At 43.3% G+C, this 19980-nt stretch overlaps 1 protein-coding gene across 2 annotated transcripts in view; it reads right to left on the bottom strand.

Annotated features, from left to right (window-relative positions):
• Positions 1-19980, bottom strand: part of LSAMP (limbic system associated membrane protein) — a 319948-nt gene that overhangs the window by 92358 nt on the left and 207610 nt on the right. For both annotated transcript variants that reach the window (XM_085326037.1, XM_085326038.1), the window contains exon 3: positions 19419-19544. In XM_085326037.1, coding sequence (XP_085182163.1) covers positions 19419-19544 — 126 coding nt within the window. The remainder of the gene's footprint in view (positions 1-19418; positions 19545-19980) is intronic.

Below are 19980 nucleotides of genomic sequence, written 5' to 3'. Positions count from 1 at the left end.
AGTCAAGAAATGGAGAAAATTACAGAGAGGAAACTTAACCATCTTCTCTGATTTTCTCTGCAGGGGTAAAAAAGAGTGAACCAGAAAACCCAGATGATCACATAATTGGTTATTGATGAGCGCCAAGGGCAGCAGCAACTGCTTGCACTGATAGAAAAATCTCTGACGGTGCATGATGTCAGCATTGATCTTCTTTACCAACAGAAAGAAACATCCTTCCTGCTCAGGGTCAGGACACTGGAAACAATTACCAGCAAACACAGAGCAGGGAAGGGCTGATCAGCAAGCAGAGCTGATCTGCCCTACCAAGAAATGCCTGCTGCTTTCCTTGCTGATGCCACTGTATCACTGTTAAGATAATGTCTACACCAAACCTGCCTGCCTTGTGCTACAGATGATGGGGTTACACCTCCTGGTGGAAGGTTTTCCATCAAATTAAAGTCTGTTTACTCACAAATGAAAAAGGACTTCCCTAGAATTTACACTCCAGTTCCAAGCAGCTGATGGGGATTGGCMAAGCTCCAGAGAAACAAGTGGTAGTCCATGTTTCAAAACCCTGATCTTTGCACTTCTCTGGTGAACTTTAATGGTACAGACCTGGGATTCTTAAACTTGTTCTTCTATAACTCTTTATATCCCACCTCTTTCTCCTTTCTTCCCTCTTTCTAATCTCCAGTACCTTATTTTCTTTCTCTACCTCGGTTCATTCTGTCTCTCAGTCCACAGGTGCTCTTCTCTTCCACACCCACCTGMGGCTCTGAAAAAAGGCAGAATCACTTCCTCACTTCCTTTTCTGCATCCATTTTCTTTGGTTAGCTCCATATGTACCATCCCTCTCCTTGCATTTTCTTTCACTCTCTACAGACACATCTTTCTTCCTCCACATTCACTCCCTCTGCCTTTCATCCTCTCTTTTTCCATCTGCCAATTCGAAGTCTTTCTTTTCCTCTGTCATTCCAGTTCTTCTCTTCCCTGATGCCATTTCAATTATTGGCTGATTCTCTGCTTGCTTTCCCCTCTCTCTCTCTTTTCCCCCTTTCTCTCCCTTAGGGACTCAAGCTTGTCTCTCTCCATTTGTTTCAGGGATGCTGTTACTGTGGGTTTTTTAGACATTTGCAGGTTTGTTTGTTTTTATCATCACATCCCTCTCTGCTGTTTAGCTGCTTGTCACTTCACTTTCCTCTTTCTGCCTACACCAGCCAGAACATCATTACATTCTTCCTCTGTCTCAGCCCATCATTTCCCACAGAGGACATTATTACTAACCATACTGGGAAATGTATGAACAGTGGTCAGCAGGGTCAGCAGGGCTCTGCTTCAAATTGATGCAAATGAGAARTGGAAGTGGCACAACAGGCAAGGGAAGCGCCAAGTGGAAAGGAAGCAATGGCACCTCGCGTACTGGCACAGCAGACAAAGAGCTGGCAGCTGAGCTGAAGGGTCTCCAACACCCACACACTGACAACTGCACCTTAATTAGCAACCCCCATCGAAAAGCTGGCTGCAGCCAGTAACCATGAAGGATTCTCGGTGATCCAGACACTGCCTGTTGCACCGTAGATCAAGCCTCATTTTATAGAAACACGTCTCTGTCAGCCTCCTGACATCTTCACACCAGACAGATATTCCTTTCAATTAAAGAGCTTGCAGGAGGATCCCATTACTGTGGCAGGCATCTCAAATGCAGGAAGGGGGTGGAACAGCCACTGCTGGCACTGACCGGGGGGAAGGAGGAAGCAGGCTATGAATATTGGTTTCTGAGGTTGATATGAGGAGAAAAGTAGGTTACCAGTGCGGTGCGGTACTGGGAATTGGGGAGAGCATCTCTGACACCAGATGGAAGGAGGGTTATCCTCTAGATGGAGGCATGGTGGGGCATGGCCCATGAAAACCAAAACTAGTGGAAACATTTCACATTCATGGAGAGAGGAGGGGCTTATTCTTCCTGCTGTGAAAGATGCTTTGGTAAGTGGAGAAGGGCAGAGCACAGGAGGTCTCCACTGGCTATGAGGTTGTTTTCAGGCCTGATCTGCCTCTAATCTCACACCAGTTAAGCCACAACAGACACTCGTGCTTATTTAGAGAGATCAAAGAGCAGCTGCTGGGGAAGACTCAGTCTTGGTGCYTTTTAGTATGCTGTTTGTGAAAGACTTCTACATAGGTGCTGCTGACAGGCACCTGGCCGGACAGCCTTTTCACTCCCTGAGCTCTGGACTCTCTCACATCTAGAGCGCTTTCCCTCTCCTGAACTTCCACATCTTGGCATGATATGGGGCTCCAGCAACACTCCTGTCCTGAACACCTCCTTTAAAGGACAAATCCTTTGGAGACTGCCATATCCACCCAGGAAACAGCATCTTGAGAGAACAAATATCCTTATTTTGTTGTACAAAATCTCATTACAAGCTGCACTTTCTTCCAGATACTTATAGGAGGTTGTGGGGTTTTATTATCCCCATGTCTCCACATTTTGGCAAGTTTGAGAATTTAAAATTACCTTTAAAAGTGGCCTTCAGAACACTAAAAAATGCRTGTGGGAAAGGATCACCTAAAATCACTCAAACAACTCTTTCTCTACTGCCTTTCCCCACAGGCATCTGTTAGTTATTGTCTGCATATAAAACAGGTAGTCTTTGATAGAAGAGCTATTGACAATGGTGTCTCACTCCTTTTTCTTTGTCTGAGCAGCAGAATTCTGGAGAGGAAAGAGTCTACCTTAAAAATCATCAGAGAAAGGGCATTCAGGTAACAGGGTGATTGCTTTGGACTTGCCCACACGTTTCTATGCTAAGTCCTCCTCACCTCTACTGGACCAATGTCCAGTAAACAATAGCTAGGATGTGGTCTGGTCTTTGAGCTTGCAGGTCAGCCAACTAAATGACTAATATTTGCTAAGGTTASTATTTTGACAGTACTTTTAGATTCAAAGTCACTTTCAGAAAATCTCTTCTGGACWATTATCCTGAGTGTAGTCTTTTCTTGTGAATTTATTTCTGGCATCTTAAAGATGATCAACACAATTTGCCACAGTGATGTGAAGACAAGTCCAAGTTGATCCTGTTTATACCCTTAGGACTGAATTTCCAGGTGAGTGTTTGAGATTGGGAAATTGCAACATTCCTTCCTAGATTTACTGACTGAGTATAAGCACTAGACTAAAAAAAAAAAAAAAAAAAAAAAAAAAAAAAAAGAGAGAGAGAGAGAGAGAGAGAAAGACAACATACAGGCAAAATGAAGGGATGGGATGGAGATCAGCAAAACAAATAAGATTACAGTCACAAGCAAAGTTCATAGTACATCTGGCTGTTATGCCATTACTGTATTCACTAGTAGGCTGGACAAATGCCACTTCCCTGTTTAGGTACAATTCTCTGTTTTCTGGACATTGGCATCCTGGACAGGGAGACAGTAAACTTTGAAGAAGTCTTGAGGCCTTTCTGAATGATATAAAAACAAGTTTGATTGCATAACTAAATGAGCTCTCTGTCTACCTCCTCCCTCAAGTCATCAAAGTGTTCTTGTCATAAGCAAATGATTAAAATGCAATTGGGGCCTACCAAGCAAATTGTAAGAGGAAAAATTGCTGCAAATAGGTTCTACACCTGAAACTCAGATCAGTTTTTGATTCATTCTATCCTCCAAGCTCTGTAATCCAGGCTTTCCAGACAAACCATTTGCTCTGCACAAATTAAGAATGCAAAGTTCGAGGCAACTGGCCTACATCTTCTCTGCRGGAAGAGTTTTGAGTGAACAATCTTAATCCTCAAGTGACTGGTTTCCTGATACATGCACCAGTAGTCTTTAGCCCACAGACACACCCCTGTCATTTTTATTATAAGTTAGGCTAACAATACGGGACATTTTAGCCAAATACATTCATAATTTTGGAAGAATTTTAAATGTAGGCATCTTTAAATGCCTAGAAGCCAGTGTATGGGGCAAGGAACTTCATTGCGGTCACACCGCTTGTAGGAAGTGAGCTGCAATAATGAAACATTTCTGCATTTTCRTATATATCCAAAACTAGTGAAAAATTCACCCTCACAGAGAACAACCAATTTAAGTAGAGCTGGGGATTTAGGCCAATAGGGACATGCAAATTACAAAAGTCAGAAGAAAAGTTAGAAAAAYATTTAAGGAGTGAAATCAATTCATTTTGTTGAGCTGTTCTCTTTGTTCAGCACTTCAAGAGTAGTCTGAAACATTTCTGGTCACTTCTAGYTTGGTTAACACAAATTAATTAACAATAATTAATTTAATTAACACAAGTGTTTTTTCAGACTGACCAAGTTCGGCTGAGCAGACTGGATTTGGAAATGGATTAAATATGGAYCTGTGCCAGGATGCTTGTTACAACTCCATTTCTCTGACAGGTGCAAAGGTCTCTTCAAAAGGTATAGATATTTGGCTTTCCATTTAGAATAGAGTACACATTTTATTTAGATTACAACAGCCACAGGAGCAGCAAGGAAAACAACTATACAGCAAATCAGCTGATTAGATTGCTCACACACTCTCACATACCCATGCAGATGATGTTACTTGTCTTCTGGGATATGAATAATGCCATAAATGACACACACACACACACACACACACATGCACACAGAGCAGTTTCTTAAAAGGGATTAATGCCTTAAATGACATGATCTGATACCAAAGCAATCTTCAATCATTTTTTAAACGGCATTTGGTTTACAAACAAATTGAGTTCCAGAAAGAACCTAAAAATACGTTAAATCAACTGTCACATAAGGAAGGAAGGAGAGCAGAAACAGACCGATAKATGAGGGAGATGAATGGGGAGGAGGAGCTTGGCATAGGATCTGCTAGAAGATAGAGGAGGAACAAGCAGGGAATGTAAATGTTAGCACACACTTAGTGACCACTCAGTTCTAATAAGAAAAAAGGACTTCAGCTCAATGACTCAGCTAGTGCTCACGTGGAGAGAAACTTGCAGCAACTCAAAAAGAGAAGAGGGCCCCTGGAGGCTGTGCATAACTCAGCACAACTATTATTCTTTCTAAGGAGGTTATAAAACTCTTTCGGGGCCGAGGAAGCACCAAAGAGAAAGAGAACTAAAAAGAAAATAAAATGAACAAACAAACAACCTATTTTTGCTGAAAGTCTGTGCAAACCAGGAACATCAGAGTTTTAGGAAGGCTGGGTTGGCTGAGCTGTGCAGGAAAACGACTAAGCACTCTATTTTGTTCTGTGCCTGATGCTATTGCAGCCTTTTAGTGGGAGAACTACACGAGGGGTGCTCCAAGACAGGAGGGAGGGGTGCTGTCACAGTTGGGTGTTGGGATCCTAGGGCTAGGAGAGCAGGAAGGGYACAAAGCTCTGGTATCATCCTCAGAGTTGTCCAACAACAGGAAGATGAGCTGCTACAAAGACAAAAGGCCTCACAGTTTGCTCTGAGAGAACTTCACATTCTGAGTATCTCCTCGCCTCTTGTGCACAATGACTAAAAGCCAGTGACAGAGGACCCACTCTCCATTTTTGCAAACAACCTTTGTCAAACTGCCTCGTAGAAAGCCTCTCTCCACAGCATGGAGAACATCCCTCCAGAGCAGCTGCTGGCCATTTCCATGGACAGACTGGTTTGCCCTAAGATAGCAGAGACAAGGCTGTCAAAAATGGTGCCACCTACAATAAACACYCTACTTTCATTTCAAGCTGCCTTGGAGGGGAGGTTCCCTCACTGAGTTGGAACACGCTGAAGTGAAAACGCACGAAGTTTAGCAATATCATCAGTGGTAGGGCACACACTGCTATCTGCCGAGTGATGGTTTCTTAGAAGGACAAAACATACACACGCCAGTCTCTGTGGCACTCCCCTGAACATGACACTAGGAGAACAAAAATCCGTCACTCCTGGATAAGGCCTGATGTGCCAAAGCAAGTGGGGAAGGTCATGCACCAGACCTCACCTTAGCTGGAAAGAGAAAGGCACTGGCAGAGGTGGGTTTACTCAGTGCTGGCAGTATCTTGAAGCCTCCCACACAACTAACTTTCTTGCAGAAGTACACTCAATCCTTAGYGCTGGTTCCCAGGCCCTAAATAAATCAACCATTACCATGACTGTTTTAACACTCACCAGTTCACTGGAGCTGGCTCTTCCCAGTGTAACCTCCCTTGACTACCCACATTGTCCCCAGGCTACTCTGCTGTGGTTTCACCACAACTGGCTAGACTTTCCCTCATGAGAGGACAAAGTGTTCACAGCCCACTGCCTCATTCAGCTGGACAGGTTAGACGTACTCCCTGACAAATAACCAAGAAAAGCTGACTTCCCTTTGATTCCAAAACTAGGAGTTCTCAGCAGAGGGCAGGACAGCAGGGAGTCAAACCCTCCCCTGCCAAGGGAGAAACTCCATCTAGTATGAAGAGCAGGACTTTACTTCTGGACACTCAGGCTCCAGTTCATGCAACAGCCTAGAGAATGGAGGAACAACTTCATTTCCAAATACACTCATGATTCCCAGACTGTCAGGAGTAAACCAGACAGGATAATCCTTGGCTGCTTTTAAAATATTTCTGCATTGATTTCTCCTTGAGGTACAAAGCAGGGAGTGAGATGAAATCTCCTTGTGCTCAAGCCTTATTTTTCATAATTATGCATCTTTAGTGTTTCATAACGACCAATTTAATCACTTTTGCCGTTTAGAGGGCTATAACAGCCAATCATGGTAATGGGCTTGGTATTTGGTAGGAACCATTTAACGCCCAAGAGCCCTTGTTCTGAGCCACTTGATGCCACTTAAGTTTGACAGACAGACTCTCATTAGTACAAGTTGCAAAACCTCTCAGATGAAGCTCGTTTCTTTTAAACAAACTAAGTTCTGTGATCCCCAAAGTCTCTAAACGAGGAAATTTTTAGCTCATTTCAGATCCATGCAGGTCTGTGGAAATTAATCAGCATACATCCCTGTTCTGGGGACTTTTAGTGAAATTCTCTATCTTTCCTCCTCACAGTCGTTCTCTCACATCTTGCATATAACCTCTGCTCTCTCATGGCCAGTGCTAGTGTCCCAGAGGGCCATTTGGGATTATACGACTTTTCCTATTCAGAAGTAACTCTCTTTATGAGCTTCTGCTTAGCACTGACTAAGCTGCACTTGCCTCTACAGTGACAGTCCTCACAAATTCAGTGTTTCTTCCTATGAAAAACTGAATACATATTTTGAAACCACTAGAAAAACAAATAGMGCTGACTGCTGCTATAACTACTTCCCTTAGCTCTTCCTGTTACCCCTTCTTTGGATGATGATATACAAAGCAGAAAATAAAGCTCAAGCACCTGAGACTGCTCTAGACATCCTCAAACGCACATGTGAGTCTTCACCTGAATTCACACGATATCGAACAGATTTGGAGACACTCACAGTCCAACAGTGCTGAATCTTTTCTTCAAGCAAAACCACAGTAGACTTCCCTACATAGTCAGGAGGACAAGCAGTGCGATAGCAGAGGGTGCTCTGGTTCCTCGAGAACAGATTTGCCCTTTATATTTTCTCTCTTTCCCATTATATCACAACCATGGCATATGCAATGAGACTAAAAGTTGTATGCTTAGGAGCCCTAAAAAGAAGTATGTTCATATATGAACAGTCAGCTCTTGGGTCTCATAGATACAGAAGAAAGGCATGTTTTGTGGCGCGGTCTGACAGGACAAATTAGCACCTTACCTTGTAAATAGTTCTAATGACTTCAGTGACAATTAGGTCAAAAGACAATATGCAGAAGTAAATAATAATAATAATAATAAATCTGTCCTTAAAAGGAACAGCCCCATATTCAAGACTATTCGTAGCTAATGTCACATCTGACAAGCCTGCTGCTTCGTGATACATGAAATGGTGATCTGGGAAACTGGATGGTGGTTTGCCCTATATCTAACATTCTCAGCAGACCCCACGTCTCAACTCCAGCCTGTTGTTCAAGTAGAACTAATGTAGTATTTTTCAGTGCCACAATTATAATGGACTCTGTGTTTCACTAAGCATGCACAAGCACTCACAATAGTAGTAGACACTGTATGCATTTCTCCAAAGTCGAAAAGAGCACAACCAATGTTACAATAATATTACTTGAAAAATAGCCTGATGTCCCTTAATTAGAAGTTGCCTGCTAAGGTATACTCAGCAGGAGAAGACTTAAGGTTGTATGTGTAACCTTAAATCTCACCTTACCTGGCTGGCAAGTGCTTAACCATACAACTTTAATGTGTTCTTATCGGAGCGTTTTTATTGAGCCATTATTAACATCAGTTAGATATGATCTAGCATATCCCATATGCCTCCCTCCTCAGCCCTTACCTGAGCCACATGTAACAAGAGATTCAAAGAAAGCAGTTAACTCAACCTCTGCTATCATTCTCCCAACACCCCTCACCACTAATTCCCTAGTGGCTTCCTTAAACAGGACTGGAGTTTCGACTGCCATCTTTCATGCCCTCGGCCAGCCTGAACATTGGAGGAAACCCTCCACCAATAATTAATAAGTTCCCCTGACGCTGGCTGCTCATTAATCTATTATTTTGCTCCTCTAATTACTTTTGTCTCTTTGAGTTAGCAGTCTCCTTCCCTCATCTCCCCTGCGTCTCAGACAGGACATGCTGCATGGCAACTGTGACTTTTCTTTGTCCCCATGTCCCTTACAGCTTCTGCTCTGTGTATGGACTCTGAGACCTGTCCTGGCATTTACTGAAGCAAAAGCTGAGCTCTCATAAGGAGTCACCGGCATTACCACATGCCTGTATTTCACCCAAGATATGGCACACACATCTCCGGGCTTCTGAGCAGGAGCACGTCTAGGGAACATGGGCTTTCCATCTCCACCTGCTTTGTTCCCTGGATAGCTCCCAAGAGCTACAGGAGAATCCTCCTCACAGCTGTCAGGTGGCTCTAGATCTCCCCATAGGAAATGGGGGCACTTAAAATTTCACAGTGCAAGGACTATCTATCTATATATGCCCTGACTTCCTTTCACAATAGCAGCCTTTGCCCAAAGACTAATAGTCTGCACAAATTAACTTTAAGTCCCTTGGGCAAAGGGGAGACAGAAGCAGAAACCAATTATTTATTTGCTTGGAAGATGCCCAGGTTGAACAGAGATAAATGTTGTAGATACAAGTGAGTAYGTCAGAGAGAGACTAGAGTTGCAAAGTTTGGAACCTGATCTGAGTTTCTGTAGCTTGGGGAATATCTGAAATATTGTCTCTTATGCTGAGTTACTCTAAAAATACTTACGCWCTGTCCCCCTCAGACAGCCATTGTTTAAACTGTACAGACAGGCTTTGGACAGCTGTAGAGACCCATACCCCACAACTAAAGCAAGCCTTTTTTTCTGGCAGGTACAATATCACTCAGTACATTCTCTTTCTCCTCCAGTATTTTTATTTTTCATGCTTACTGCTATGTTTCACAATTCTACCATGAAGGAAATGCAAAGAGGGTATATAGGGTTGGTGAATATCAAAACCACGTGCCAGTGTAGCAAAAGGCATGTGCAGATAGCAGCATGGTGAACATATTAATTAATAAACAATAAAATGCTCACATGTAATGCATATAGCAGTGTGCACATGCATACTTACTTACACACTTTTTACTGTCATCTACGAGCCTCACAGAAGGCTGTAGGATGGTGCTGATGGCATGCATCAGTTGTTGTACATGCAGTAAGATGACCCTGCCAGCACTTCTCAGCCAGRCACACRCAACAGGGCACTAACCTGCAGGYATTCTCACKCAGGAGCCTGGGGACCCTCCCTGASAGAGTRCATTACTGCTCCATCTGCCTACCCTAAACTGCAGCCCGCTCATCTTCCACTGAAGGCTTCCCTGGGACACAAGCCCAGACAAGGTGTGGGCTCTAAGAGCTACCCAGCAAAGCCTGTCACAGATATGGCTTTGTCCTGCCTCCAGGACCCTTCCACTCTGGCATGACCCTCATCAATGTCAGGATAATTGAAATCAGTCATGATCAATGCCTTTCCCAGGCCTTCATTATCTGCATTACATGTTTCTTGCTGGGGGCTGCTGGCTTGTGCTGATTTTTGGGAGGGATGTGATCATCCTTCAAATCAGTCAAGTCACACCGAGTTTGGAGTGAACTTTGAAGGCCACACCAGGCAGCAGCTCTTGCTGTGCTGGAACACCTCTCTGCTTTACTCCAGTGCTGTAGTAACACTGAGGCAGGCACTCGCTTCAAGTTTACAAGAAAGCCAGTGGAGAGTAGTGGGGGGCAGGGAACAAAACAGACTACACAAGAAAAGTAGTGCTGCTCAGAGTGAAAGAAAAAGTGAGTGAATAAGAAAAAAGAACAATACTTTTGAACATGTACCTCCCATGTTTTCAGTCTCTCATGCTTTTCATCTTCTTTATACAGGCAAGGGAGGAATGTTCTGAAGACATAAACTGAATTACTGAGCAAGAAGATTAAGGGAGAAGAAAGAGTTCAAGCAGTCCATTGCAGGGCCTACTGTAGCCCTGCATTATCAAAAAAGCTTATTACTTTCACCTGAGAGACTCCCACTTCCACTACAACTGTGTTCAGACCCTGAAGAAAAGCTCCACACCACAGRAGACTGAGTGGCACCTGACCTTGCTGGGTGTCATCCAAGTGAGCAGGTTGAGGATCTTTTGCCCTCACAACTGACTTCCTTTTTGCCCTAGGTCTATCCTTCTGCAGAGGGTTCTTTCAAATCATATTTTTCTTACTGCTCCTCCCTACACCCTTGACCCCTACACACCTCTCCCTCTCTCTCTCTCTCTCTCTCTCTCTCTCTCACACACACACACACACACGCACACATATATGCACTCCACACACACCAAAACTCTCCCCAGCAATAGCTGATTGCCAATTTATAAGCTTCTGGCCTTTCCTGGTCTACAAAGCATCTGGCATGAGCCTCCATGCCAACCAGTTGCTGTATTTACAGTGATGTAAAGGAGAAGGGCACTGTTTTCAGGGACGAGGCTTTTTTCACAGTATGCTTCCCAAAGCCTTTTGCCAAGATCATCATTGTTATTGTGCAATGAATTGATGGATTGGGGAGAAGGCAGCTTAAGAAAACGAGCACCAGAGAAAGAGGCAAATGGGAAGGGACAGCTGCATGAAGAACATCTTGGGAAGCCCAGATGTGGCAACACTCTCCCCCAACTCAGACCATGCTCCTACTATGAATGACTGCACTGACCACACACAAATGATTTGTCACGACAGTGCATTTCATTCTGCTCTTCCTGCAGCRGCAGATGATGCCACTGGATAGTGAAAGACAGCCCAGGCTGAGAAGGGGAGGTGGAAATACCTAGGTCATGGAACTTGCAGGTCATAAATCAGACCTTTCTGGTAGATTAATCTCTACCTGCCTGTAGAGAGGCACCTCAGAGACCTTTTAGTCCAGCTCAGTTATTTCAGAGGTTTGTATCTCTTTGACAAACATAACCTTCTGCCAGTATATTTTCCAGCTATCACTRGCGGGGATCATCACTGGAATATGCCAAGTGGCTTCATCAAGGGGATTGGTGCGGGGGTGGAGGCAGGGGCAAGAGACAGTCAAAGAGTCATATGTGAAAAGCTAGAGGGGGTGAAGCTCTGGAGCTGTACAGAGACTTGCTCTGGACAGCACTGTCCGGGTAGGATCTGTGTGCTGCAGTGGGTGCTGTCMCCCAAACTCACTGGGGTCCTCAGGCTGCAGAAGACAGTAGCTCTGGCTCCAGTGCAGAACAGACACTGAAGCCAGTGAAGCTACCGAGGTCAAATAACAGTATAATAACAACATCAGTGAAGTCTCTCTCTTTAAATGAAAAAAGGCAAGGAGTAGCTATAAGCTGCTTCCTTAACTTTCCCCTTTTATTAGTACATTTTCTTCCTACTGTGAAGAGAGAGTGAGAAATACACTTGCCTAAAGTGAAAGAACTTATAGATTACAGCTACAAGGTAAAAAAAAAATGCAACCTTTCAATTTTTTTCTTCAGGATAGCTTTCTAAGGATGTTTGAATTGGAACTATTAAATATAAAACACTGTGAATTTTCTCTCCCTTAATTCACACACAACCTTTCTATATCTCTAGAGACTCAAGAACAAGAACGCTTTACATTTAAAGTAGTGAACTACAGCTGTAAACACGCTGCCGACAGTGGAGAATATAACCACCAGATGCCAGAGAAATGGGGGACCCAATCCTAAAAAATCAGACCTCTACCCCTGAGAACATAGAGGAGACCAGTCTCCAAAGAAGCAGCACAAGAGACCCAAAACAGGCTGTTAGACTCGTCAGTTCAGGTCACTAGAGGGAGACGCAATAACACACACATAGTCAGTGTCTTGCACTCAGTGACACCCTCTTCAGACAATTTGCTTTGCTGTAGTTGCCTATTTCTATAGAGTATACAAAAGTACTTAGTGGAAAGTTTGTGCAAGGGAGCACAAGGACAATTGGTAAGAAGGGAGAGGCAAGTGGGAGAGCATCTATCACAGGCAGTAGGCTCTTCCTCTTTTCTGTCTGCTCACGTCAGTTGAAGTCCCTTGATTTCAATGTGGATAATGTGGTAAGGCTCATCAGTCTGCTGCTGAGATCCTGCTTACAGTAGTATATAGCAATTCTTTTTCCTGTCATCACTAATTATGGAAGATTTTGAATCTTAGCTTCTCAGATAGTTGATTTTTAGTCCTAGCTTCAGCTTCTTTCAAGACTGCATCATGGAAGAGGGTAGAAAAAGAAAAAAAAAATGGCATTATTCCTTAATGTCCCAGCAAAACAAGAGTATCTCCACTGAGAAACACTGGCCTTGAGGGGAGAAGTGATGACTGTATAGCACTTCAKGATCTTAAGGCCATGCAGTGAACTAGAAAAATGCTGCTCTTCCGAATATGATGGAACAGTGTAAGAACACAAACTATCTCACCCTTCAAAGTATCATGAAAAAAGACTCTAACACTACAGCTGATTAGAATTGGTAAATGTCTTGGGAGAGCTAAAGGTGGAGGCAACTCTACCACRCTTAAAGTTGTTGTTAAAGAGCAGTATTTCTATGTTGCAGGAAAATCATTAGCTTGGTACAGAACTGGCACATCTCCCCACCAACGGCAAAGAAAATGTCACAGCCAGAGATGGAGCAGCCACCAAATGACCAGAAGACTCGAGATGCTTCTCTCCAAGTGCTGCTGAAGGCAGTAGGTTGAATTCCTCCCTGGAAGCAGTTCTATTTKCCTGTTCTCTAGAAATGCCAAAATGTACTTGCATTGCTAAGAATGCCTTGCTCTCCTTCTCTGCCACTGGGAGAAAAGACTGAAAATGCACCAGCAGTGTTGAAGCATCACCGCAGCTCACAGGGATGGGATAAGGCACTATCACTGTAGGAGTGATCTCTGCGCAGCATTTGTGGCTGTGGGCACAGAAGGAAGAAATCAAAGYCCTCCTGTGTGCTAGAGAAACAGAAGGTTTTCGGGACTTAAGCCTATTACAGGCAAGAAGGTGTGTGGGGGGGTCCTGCTTGTGGGCCATGCAGTAAGGAGAGAGGACTTTCAAAAGTAAACAGAGCCAAAGGAAGTAGGAGGCAAATAGAAGCTGAAACAACTTTGGATGCCTTCTGGAGAGGACTTGAAAAAGCTGAATCTTTGGCTTGTTTCCCAGGCAGTTTGTGAGCCAGCATCCTTTCCCCCCACCCCCCGCCATAATGTTGGATAAGATGTAGCACAAGAGAGGAAAAGACTTTTCACAAAAGTCCTAAAAAACCAGAGAATGCATAGGAGGCAAAATGAGAGTCTCTGTGGTAGGGAAGAGAAGCCACACTTTTGGCAGAGAGTATCTTGAGGAAGCAGGGAAAAAAAAAGGGCAGGGAGAGTGGAAAGAAGCATGGTTAAAAAGCATCAGTTGCCTCTGTAAGTTCCTAAAATACTGACTCAAGCAAGTGCTTTGTAAATCCTTAATTTCCTGATCAGGCAAAGGGGGGGAGTAGGATGAGACATGAAAAGAGCTAGTGCAGCAACAATACCAAAAAACAGAAAAATAAGTCATTCCCTTTCCTCGCAAGTGTTTCAGTGAGGTTTTGAGAGAGCAATTGAGACTGAGACTAAATCCAAATGGCTTGGATAGACAGAAAATCCCCTTCCCCCTCATCACTACCCACTGCTTACAGGGCTGACTGCAATGATTGGCTGAGGTTTTTCTGGTTATTACCTTTGCTGGGCAGAAACTGGCTTTTCCTGTGCAATATAAAGAGCAACAGCAAAGCCTTAGACTTAAACAGCAGGGAGAGGCAAACAAACATTGAACCTAAGTGTCAGAGGTGCCTATGTGAACGATATGGCAATCTTCAGTCTCACAACTTCAGAGGACTTTCTGCTTCCTTCATATTTAGAGTTCAACCCTAGAAAGAGATTTGCATGCGCTGAAGAAACATGAATGAGTGGAGGTGTTAGATAATCTGCCTCTTTCAGGTTAGGTTTCATCCCAATCTCTAGTAATTGAGCCTGAAGCATGATTTTAAAAATTCTTTTCCATATTTTTGTTGTGAATAACAAGAATATCCAGATTTGTTCACATTATYCTCTGAACTGAGTCTTGCCAAGTTCTCATCTTCAAATAACTACCTATGGCAATGAGCTCTACAGCTGTTTATAAACTTATTATATGTATACCATCTCAATTACATAGAGCATGCAGGCACTCTACTGTATTCTCTATTCCTTCTAAACTTCCCAGGTTATGGTAAATTCTCTAAGATTCAATGAGAATTTCTAGCACCCTCCAGGGAGAATCAGACTGGCATATTTGACAAGCCTTCCCATCTCCTTTCATTTTATGCTGTGACATGRAACTTGGGTGTTACAATCAATACTTATCTGCTTTGCTCTAGACTGGTTTTTATACTGTGATTACCACTGTAATAACTAAGCTCCTTTTCTGAGCCAAAGCATGTATCTTTAGAGTGTCAGGTGGAATTTGAGAGAATTCAAGCTTTTTTCTTCTGTATCAGACTGCCTTGCTGTGCTGAAGCCACAGGAGTTGGATCAGGAATGAAATACCTGGAATTTGTACACAGATTTCATACACTGTCACTACTCTAGGAAAACTGAATTGTTTGCAACTCATCTGGTTATGTAGAATCAGTAAAAAACATCACTTGTTCAACTTTGAGCTGAATTCCATAGACATCAGTAAAGCTTTGTCTCCCTGACACCACCTCTCAGGCTGCCATGACACGTAGTACTGATTCCAGGGTCAAGCACCCAGGAGCAAGACCATCAGGAGGTTTCACCCACTGATACCTTGTGGGAAAAGAGCAAAAGGAAATGAGCAAAAGAGCAGAAGGACAGCAAAGGACCATTTCTGCTAGTTTGAGTGCAAGATCCTTGGGAGCTGTCTTTTTCCTCTGTGTTTGTCTGCCCCTGAGGGCAATGGGTTTGGCACTGGAGGTCTCTGGTAACGCAAAGAATTCCCAACAACTGTCCATGACCACATTGCTGCTRACTCAATTTTCAAGTGGCCACTGTTCAGGGCTTCTGTTGAGAGGGATTTACCAATAAGAATATGAAAGTACATGAATCTTGATTTTCCCCAGAAAGTTCTTTTTCAGTCAGCCAGACATCTAGCATGCCTCTGAATAAGATGGAGAGATGAGAAATCATAAAKGATAAAACCTCTGAACTGTGATTAAAGCAGCTTAAAAGTTGGGAGGACTCATGCATAAGCCTGAAAAAGTGTCAGTCAAGAAAGATGTGAGGTGTCATGTCAGTCAAGAAAGACTAAGGTGAGTTCAAAAGCAGGTACTGCCTACCATCTATAAACTATCTTACTGGGTTCTTTTCTTGACTGTATAAGTTATATCCAGGCAAAACAGAGCATCTCCTAACATCACTARCCATAGATGGGCAGGCTGCCTGTGGTAGCCCACATGGAACCTGTCAGCATGATGAATGGTACATAGTCCAGTGCTGGGACCTTGTCCAGGCTGTGGTACACCAACTGGAAAGTTGATGGGACTGCATTCAGTGAGGAACAAATAATCTTTGCCTTTTGGATGACAGGGCATGGAGGTCRTGTGTTTAATATTAAGGAGAAAAAAACAACAGGACACCACCTATTTCTTGCACAAAGTTACAGAGGGGAGAATTTGGGTTTTGYCCCTTTCAAGATATGAGAGACTCTTTCATCTCTTGAAATGAGACAAGAAAGACAAGTGAAATGCTCCTAATGCTGAMAATTGCTAAATGCATATACTCTGTATAGGAAACCATCTGTACTTATCCTCACTCTAACTGAACAAATGCAATTCAGAGGGCTGCTACGATCTTTTCCATGGCCTGTCATCACAAACTGGGATGACAAAAGTCATAAGGTACAGCAAGCTTAATAAGCCCACAACTGTGTCCTGACTCACAGAGGGAATGATAGGACCGTGGGCAGGGAGATGCTGGGCCTGGGGTTGGGACCCGCAAACTTGTGCTGCCGGAAGAGAGCTGTGCTGGCTGGAGCAAAGGAGCTAATGAAGCTGTTCATCCTCACGGGCAGTACTTATTGAATTAYACAAAGCTAGTTTGACCAGGATGCCCATGTCCTATAGCATAATAATCTGCCAGATAATGAGGAAAAGGATATGTCTCAATATCTCTTCTCTACCTGTTCTGTCAAAAACCAGTTAGTCAGTCATCTGAAAAGGAATGAAGGAGGAAAGTAAAGACTCATGCTGTTTCAAGGAATGTCATTTCTGCTTTCATTACCAGACACTATTTGGAAATAAAGCTGATCTGTATTGTCATTTGCCATCTGAATTATTAAAGTATTTTTCCCTTTAGCTCCCTTTCCCCAGGCTTCACAGCTACAGTCAACAGCAACAGCCACACTTCAGCCATTTCACAGAGAAAGGAAAGGGGGCTTCCTGTGGGTTGCTTCAGGACTTGAGGACTTAAGAGTTGATGAGAGAAAAATGCCTGGTTCAACTACTTACTGAAGGAGCAGGAAAGAAAGGAATGGAGCATTTTTGACAGTGAAATTTTAACTTCCCAGATAGGCAAATGAGTGGGCTATAATCACTCCTTAGGCCCAGCAGCATTTAAATGAACTATCACATGCATCTCTGCCTGCTTTGCATAAGTAACAATACTGCTTTCCCTTTGCATTTGTATCTTTCTCTTCCATTTCCCAGCCAACAAGAAATAAATCATTTCTCTGATCCTAACTCCGGTAATTAGCCAACAAACACTATTGATGAAGTCAATGAATGAAAGAAAGAGCAGACAAATTTGCTAATCAACTCCTTGAGGAGGGTGCACAAAGAAAAAGTAATTTGGCCCTCTCTCCYCCCAATACTGGTTTAATTTCACAACCTGTCCACTTGAAACCTCCTGCACAAGCTCAATAACACTCATTCTTCCAGCTCTGTAGTTACAAGTTTAACTGCAAAAAGCTCCATGGAGAGAGAGAGAGAGATTTGAAACCTTTACAACAATCTAAAATAGCTCTTTGATGCATAGCAGATGTCTTCAAAACTAGCATAGATGGAGCCAAAATGCCTTACAGTTCTGGAAAGGGGAGATTCCAAGATAAGACAGATGTTCCTAATGGCAATAGCTTTAGGATAGATTTATATTATTTATCAACCTCAAGGAAAACACTTACATGGAGGTCTTGTGTCCCCCATTTTGGGACAAGTACCTTATGGGCTACATGCTGTACAAAGACCTCACATCTGCCTTAAAGCAGTTCCTCAGTAAGCATAAAGAGATAACAGATGGGTTGAGTTGGGGGAAGGAGAGAGAATGCAACAAGCAATGAGATAATGAGGTGAGAGACTGGGGACTGCCTGCCTTTCATCCTAGGCTCTTGTTGGACATGAAGGGAGTATCTAGTAGGCTTCACTGTAGAGGGGAAGCCTCAAGTTAGACCTGATGGTCAGTAAGGTAGTGTGGGTGTATGCTAACAGACAACGTCTCTGAGACACAGGACAGGAAAAGAAGTGCCTGCTGGAAAACCAAACAATAAGCCAGGAAAAACCAACACTGTAATAAAAGTGGGGATGGCAGTCTTATTGTGTACTAGAGAGGATAGCTAGAGTGCAGCTTTGCTCTGAGGAGCCTAAAAAATGCAGGAAAGAAGTTTGTGTCTAATACAACAGAGTAGGCAGCACAACTGGAAAAAGCAAGAAGAACAAGCATGCAGCCAAAGCGATGAGTCAGGAAAGGAATCTTCACATTACTGTTCTACACAAYGTGCCTGATGTATACCAAATCTTAGTTTTCATGAAGATTTAATCTGGTATCCTCATAACTCCCTTAAGTCAAACAATGTTAGACTGTGCACACTGAATGGCTAGGAAATGATTCCTGCTTGAATACAAGAGTTAGATGGAGGCAAGGACTGAAAGACTGGTGCAGCAGTCAGATGAAGATTCAGTAAGAAATAAATCTTTAAAAATTGCCTCATAGAAGTTAGTAGATTATAAATACATAATTTAATAAAAGGGGGGAAAATAGGTCCTATTTCCCCACAGATCTCAGTGGCACAGCTAGAACCTTATTCCTGGGTAAYTCCTTACTCCTGGGCTAGTGAATGTTTTCCCCACTCAATTTAGATGAAACAATATCTGATGGCAAAAGAACTCAGGTAAAATTATTTTTTCCTCAAAGGACATGACRGAGAGGAGGAAAAGGAACCTACCACTTATTCCCTTGCTACTGATAAACCTTTAYGGGCAGAACTTCCTTGCAACCCAAACTGCTATCCTCACAGAGTCAGCCTACTGAAAAGGATGTTCTCTTTCCAAGCTTGTCAYGTCCTGGACCATGAAAGGCACAAAAAACGGGGGTTCTTTCCTAGCAGAACAATGCTRGTGAGTTCTTGTTTACTCTATTTCTCCCTGTCCTTCACTCATCTTGCAGGACAAACATCTCCTTTATCCACCTCACAAAACACAGGAAAACTGTCTGCCAAAGTAGAGTAACATGAAACCACTGTGTCGGTGTCTGCCTCTCTGTTTTAAGGCAAAGCAGTGGAAAGCAAACTCCTTGGTTTTGGAAAGATCCTATTCAATACAGTATCTAAACAAAAATCCTTTCTCCACTGGCAACAACAGTATTTTCTCCACCCCAGCAGTGGTTTTCCTCCACGTGCCTTACCATGTGCAGTAGAGATTTGGACTATTAGATGAAGACCAAAGCTAAATGGAATTACGGGTCCAATTCTGCAGAACTTCTACTGATGTAATTTCAATTGTTCCTTGGGACAGCTGGGTTATAGTCCCTGAAAGACCAGATTGTAAAGCATGCTTGCAGTGCATTTAAAGATCTTTTACAACCTTTTTTTTTAACAGTTGCCTCAATGGCTACTGAAACTTTCTCTTGAAGTTGGAAAAGAAGAATACTGGACAGTTCATAAATCACCAGCATGGTATCACTTACCTGTTGGGGTGAGGTGCCTCCAGGTGATGACAGGCTCAGGACGCCCATTTGCCATGCAAACCAGGGTCACATTGCTGCCCTCATTTACGGTGATGTCCGAGGAGATATTGGAGATCTTTGGTGGAACTGTGAAGATAAAACAAATTTGGACCTCATTACCCAGAGTTCAGGGGAGGGGGAGGCAGCTGGTCATTAACCTACCTACTCATTAACTAGAGCCAGCCATGGGCTCCTCTTACAGACTGTACTCCTCACTACTACCATGATTTCTGAAAGTCTGTCAGTGCCCCAGGTCCAGGATCCTGGACTCTCAATAGCCAAGAAGTTCAAGCTCATCATTCTTCTGATGCTGCAGAAATGTAAAGAAAAGAATGCAGAAAGTTACAGCAAACAGTGCTTTGCTTTCAGGAGCGTGCACAGGGTGAAGCAGCCAGGAGGGGGAAAAGAAAAACGGAGCAGATGCAGCAAGGTCACAGCTGAGTCAGGAAGTACTAAAAAAGAACAGCCTTCTTGCCTCAGGAAAGCTGCCTGCATTGACTATGGATAGCACTGACACAATGTC

Source organism: Rhea americana, unplaced genomic scaffold, assembly GCF_003343005.1.
Source record: "Rhea americana isolate MKP2758 unplaced genomic scaffold, rheAme1 scaffold_126, whole genome shotgun sequence".
NCBI lineage: Eukaryota > Metazoa > Chordata > Aves > Rheiformes > Rheidae > Rhea > Rhea americana.
The sequence above is the reverse complement of the archived record's forward strand: the minus strand, read 5'-3'. Positions and strand labels throughout refer to the sequence as shown.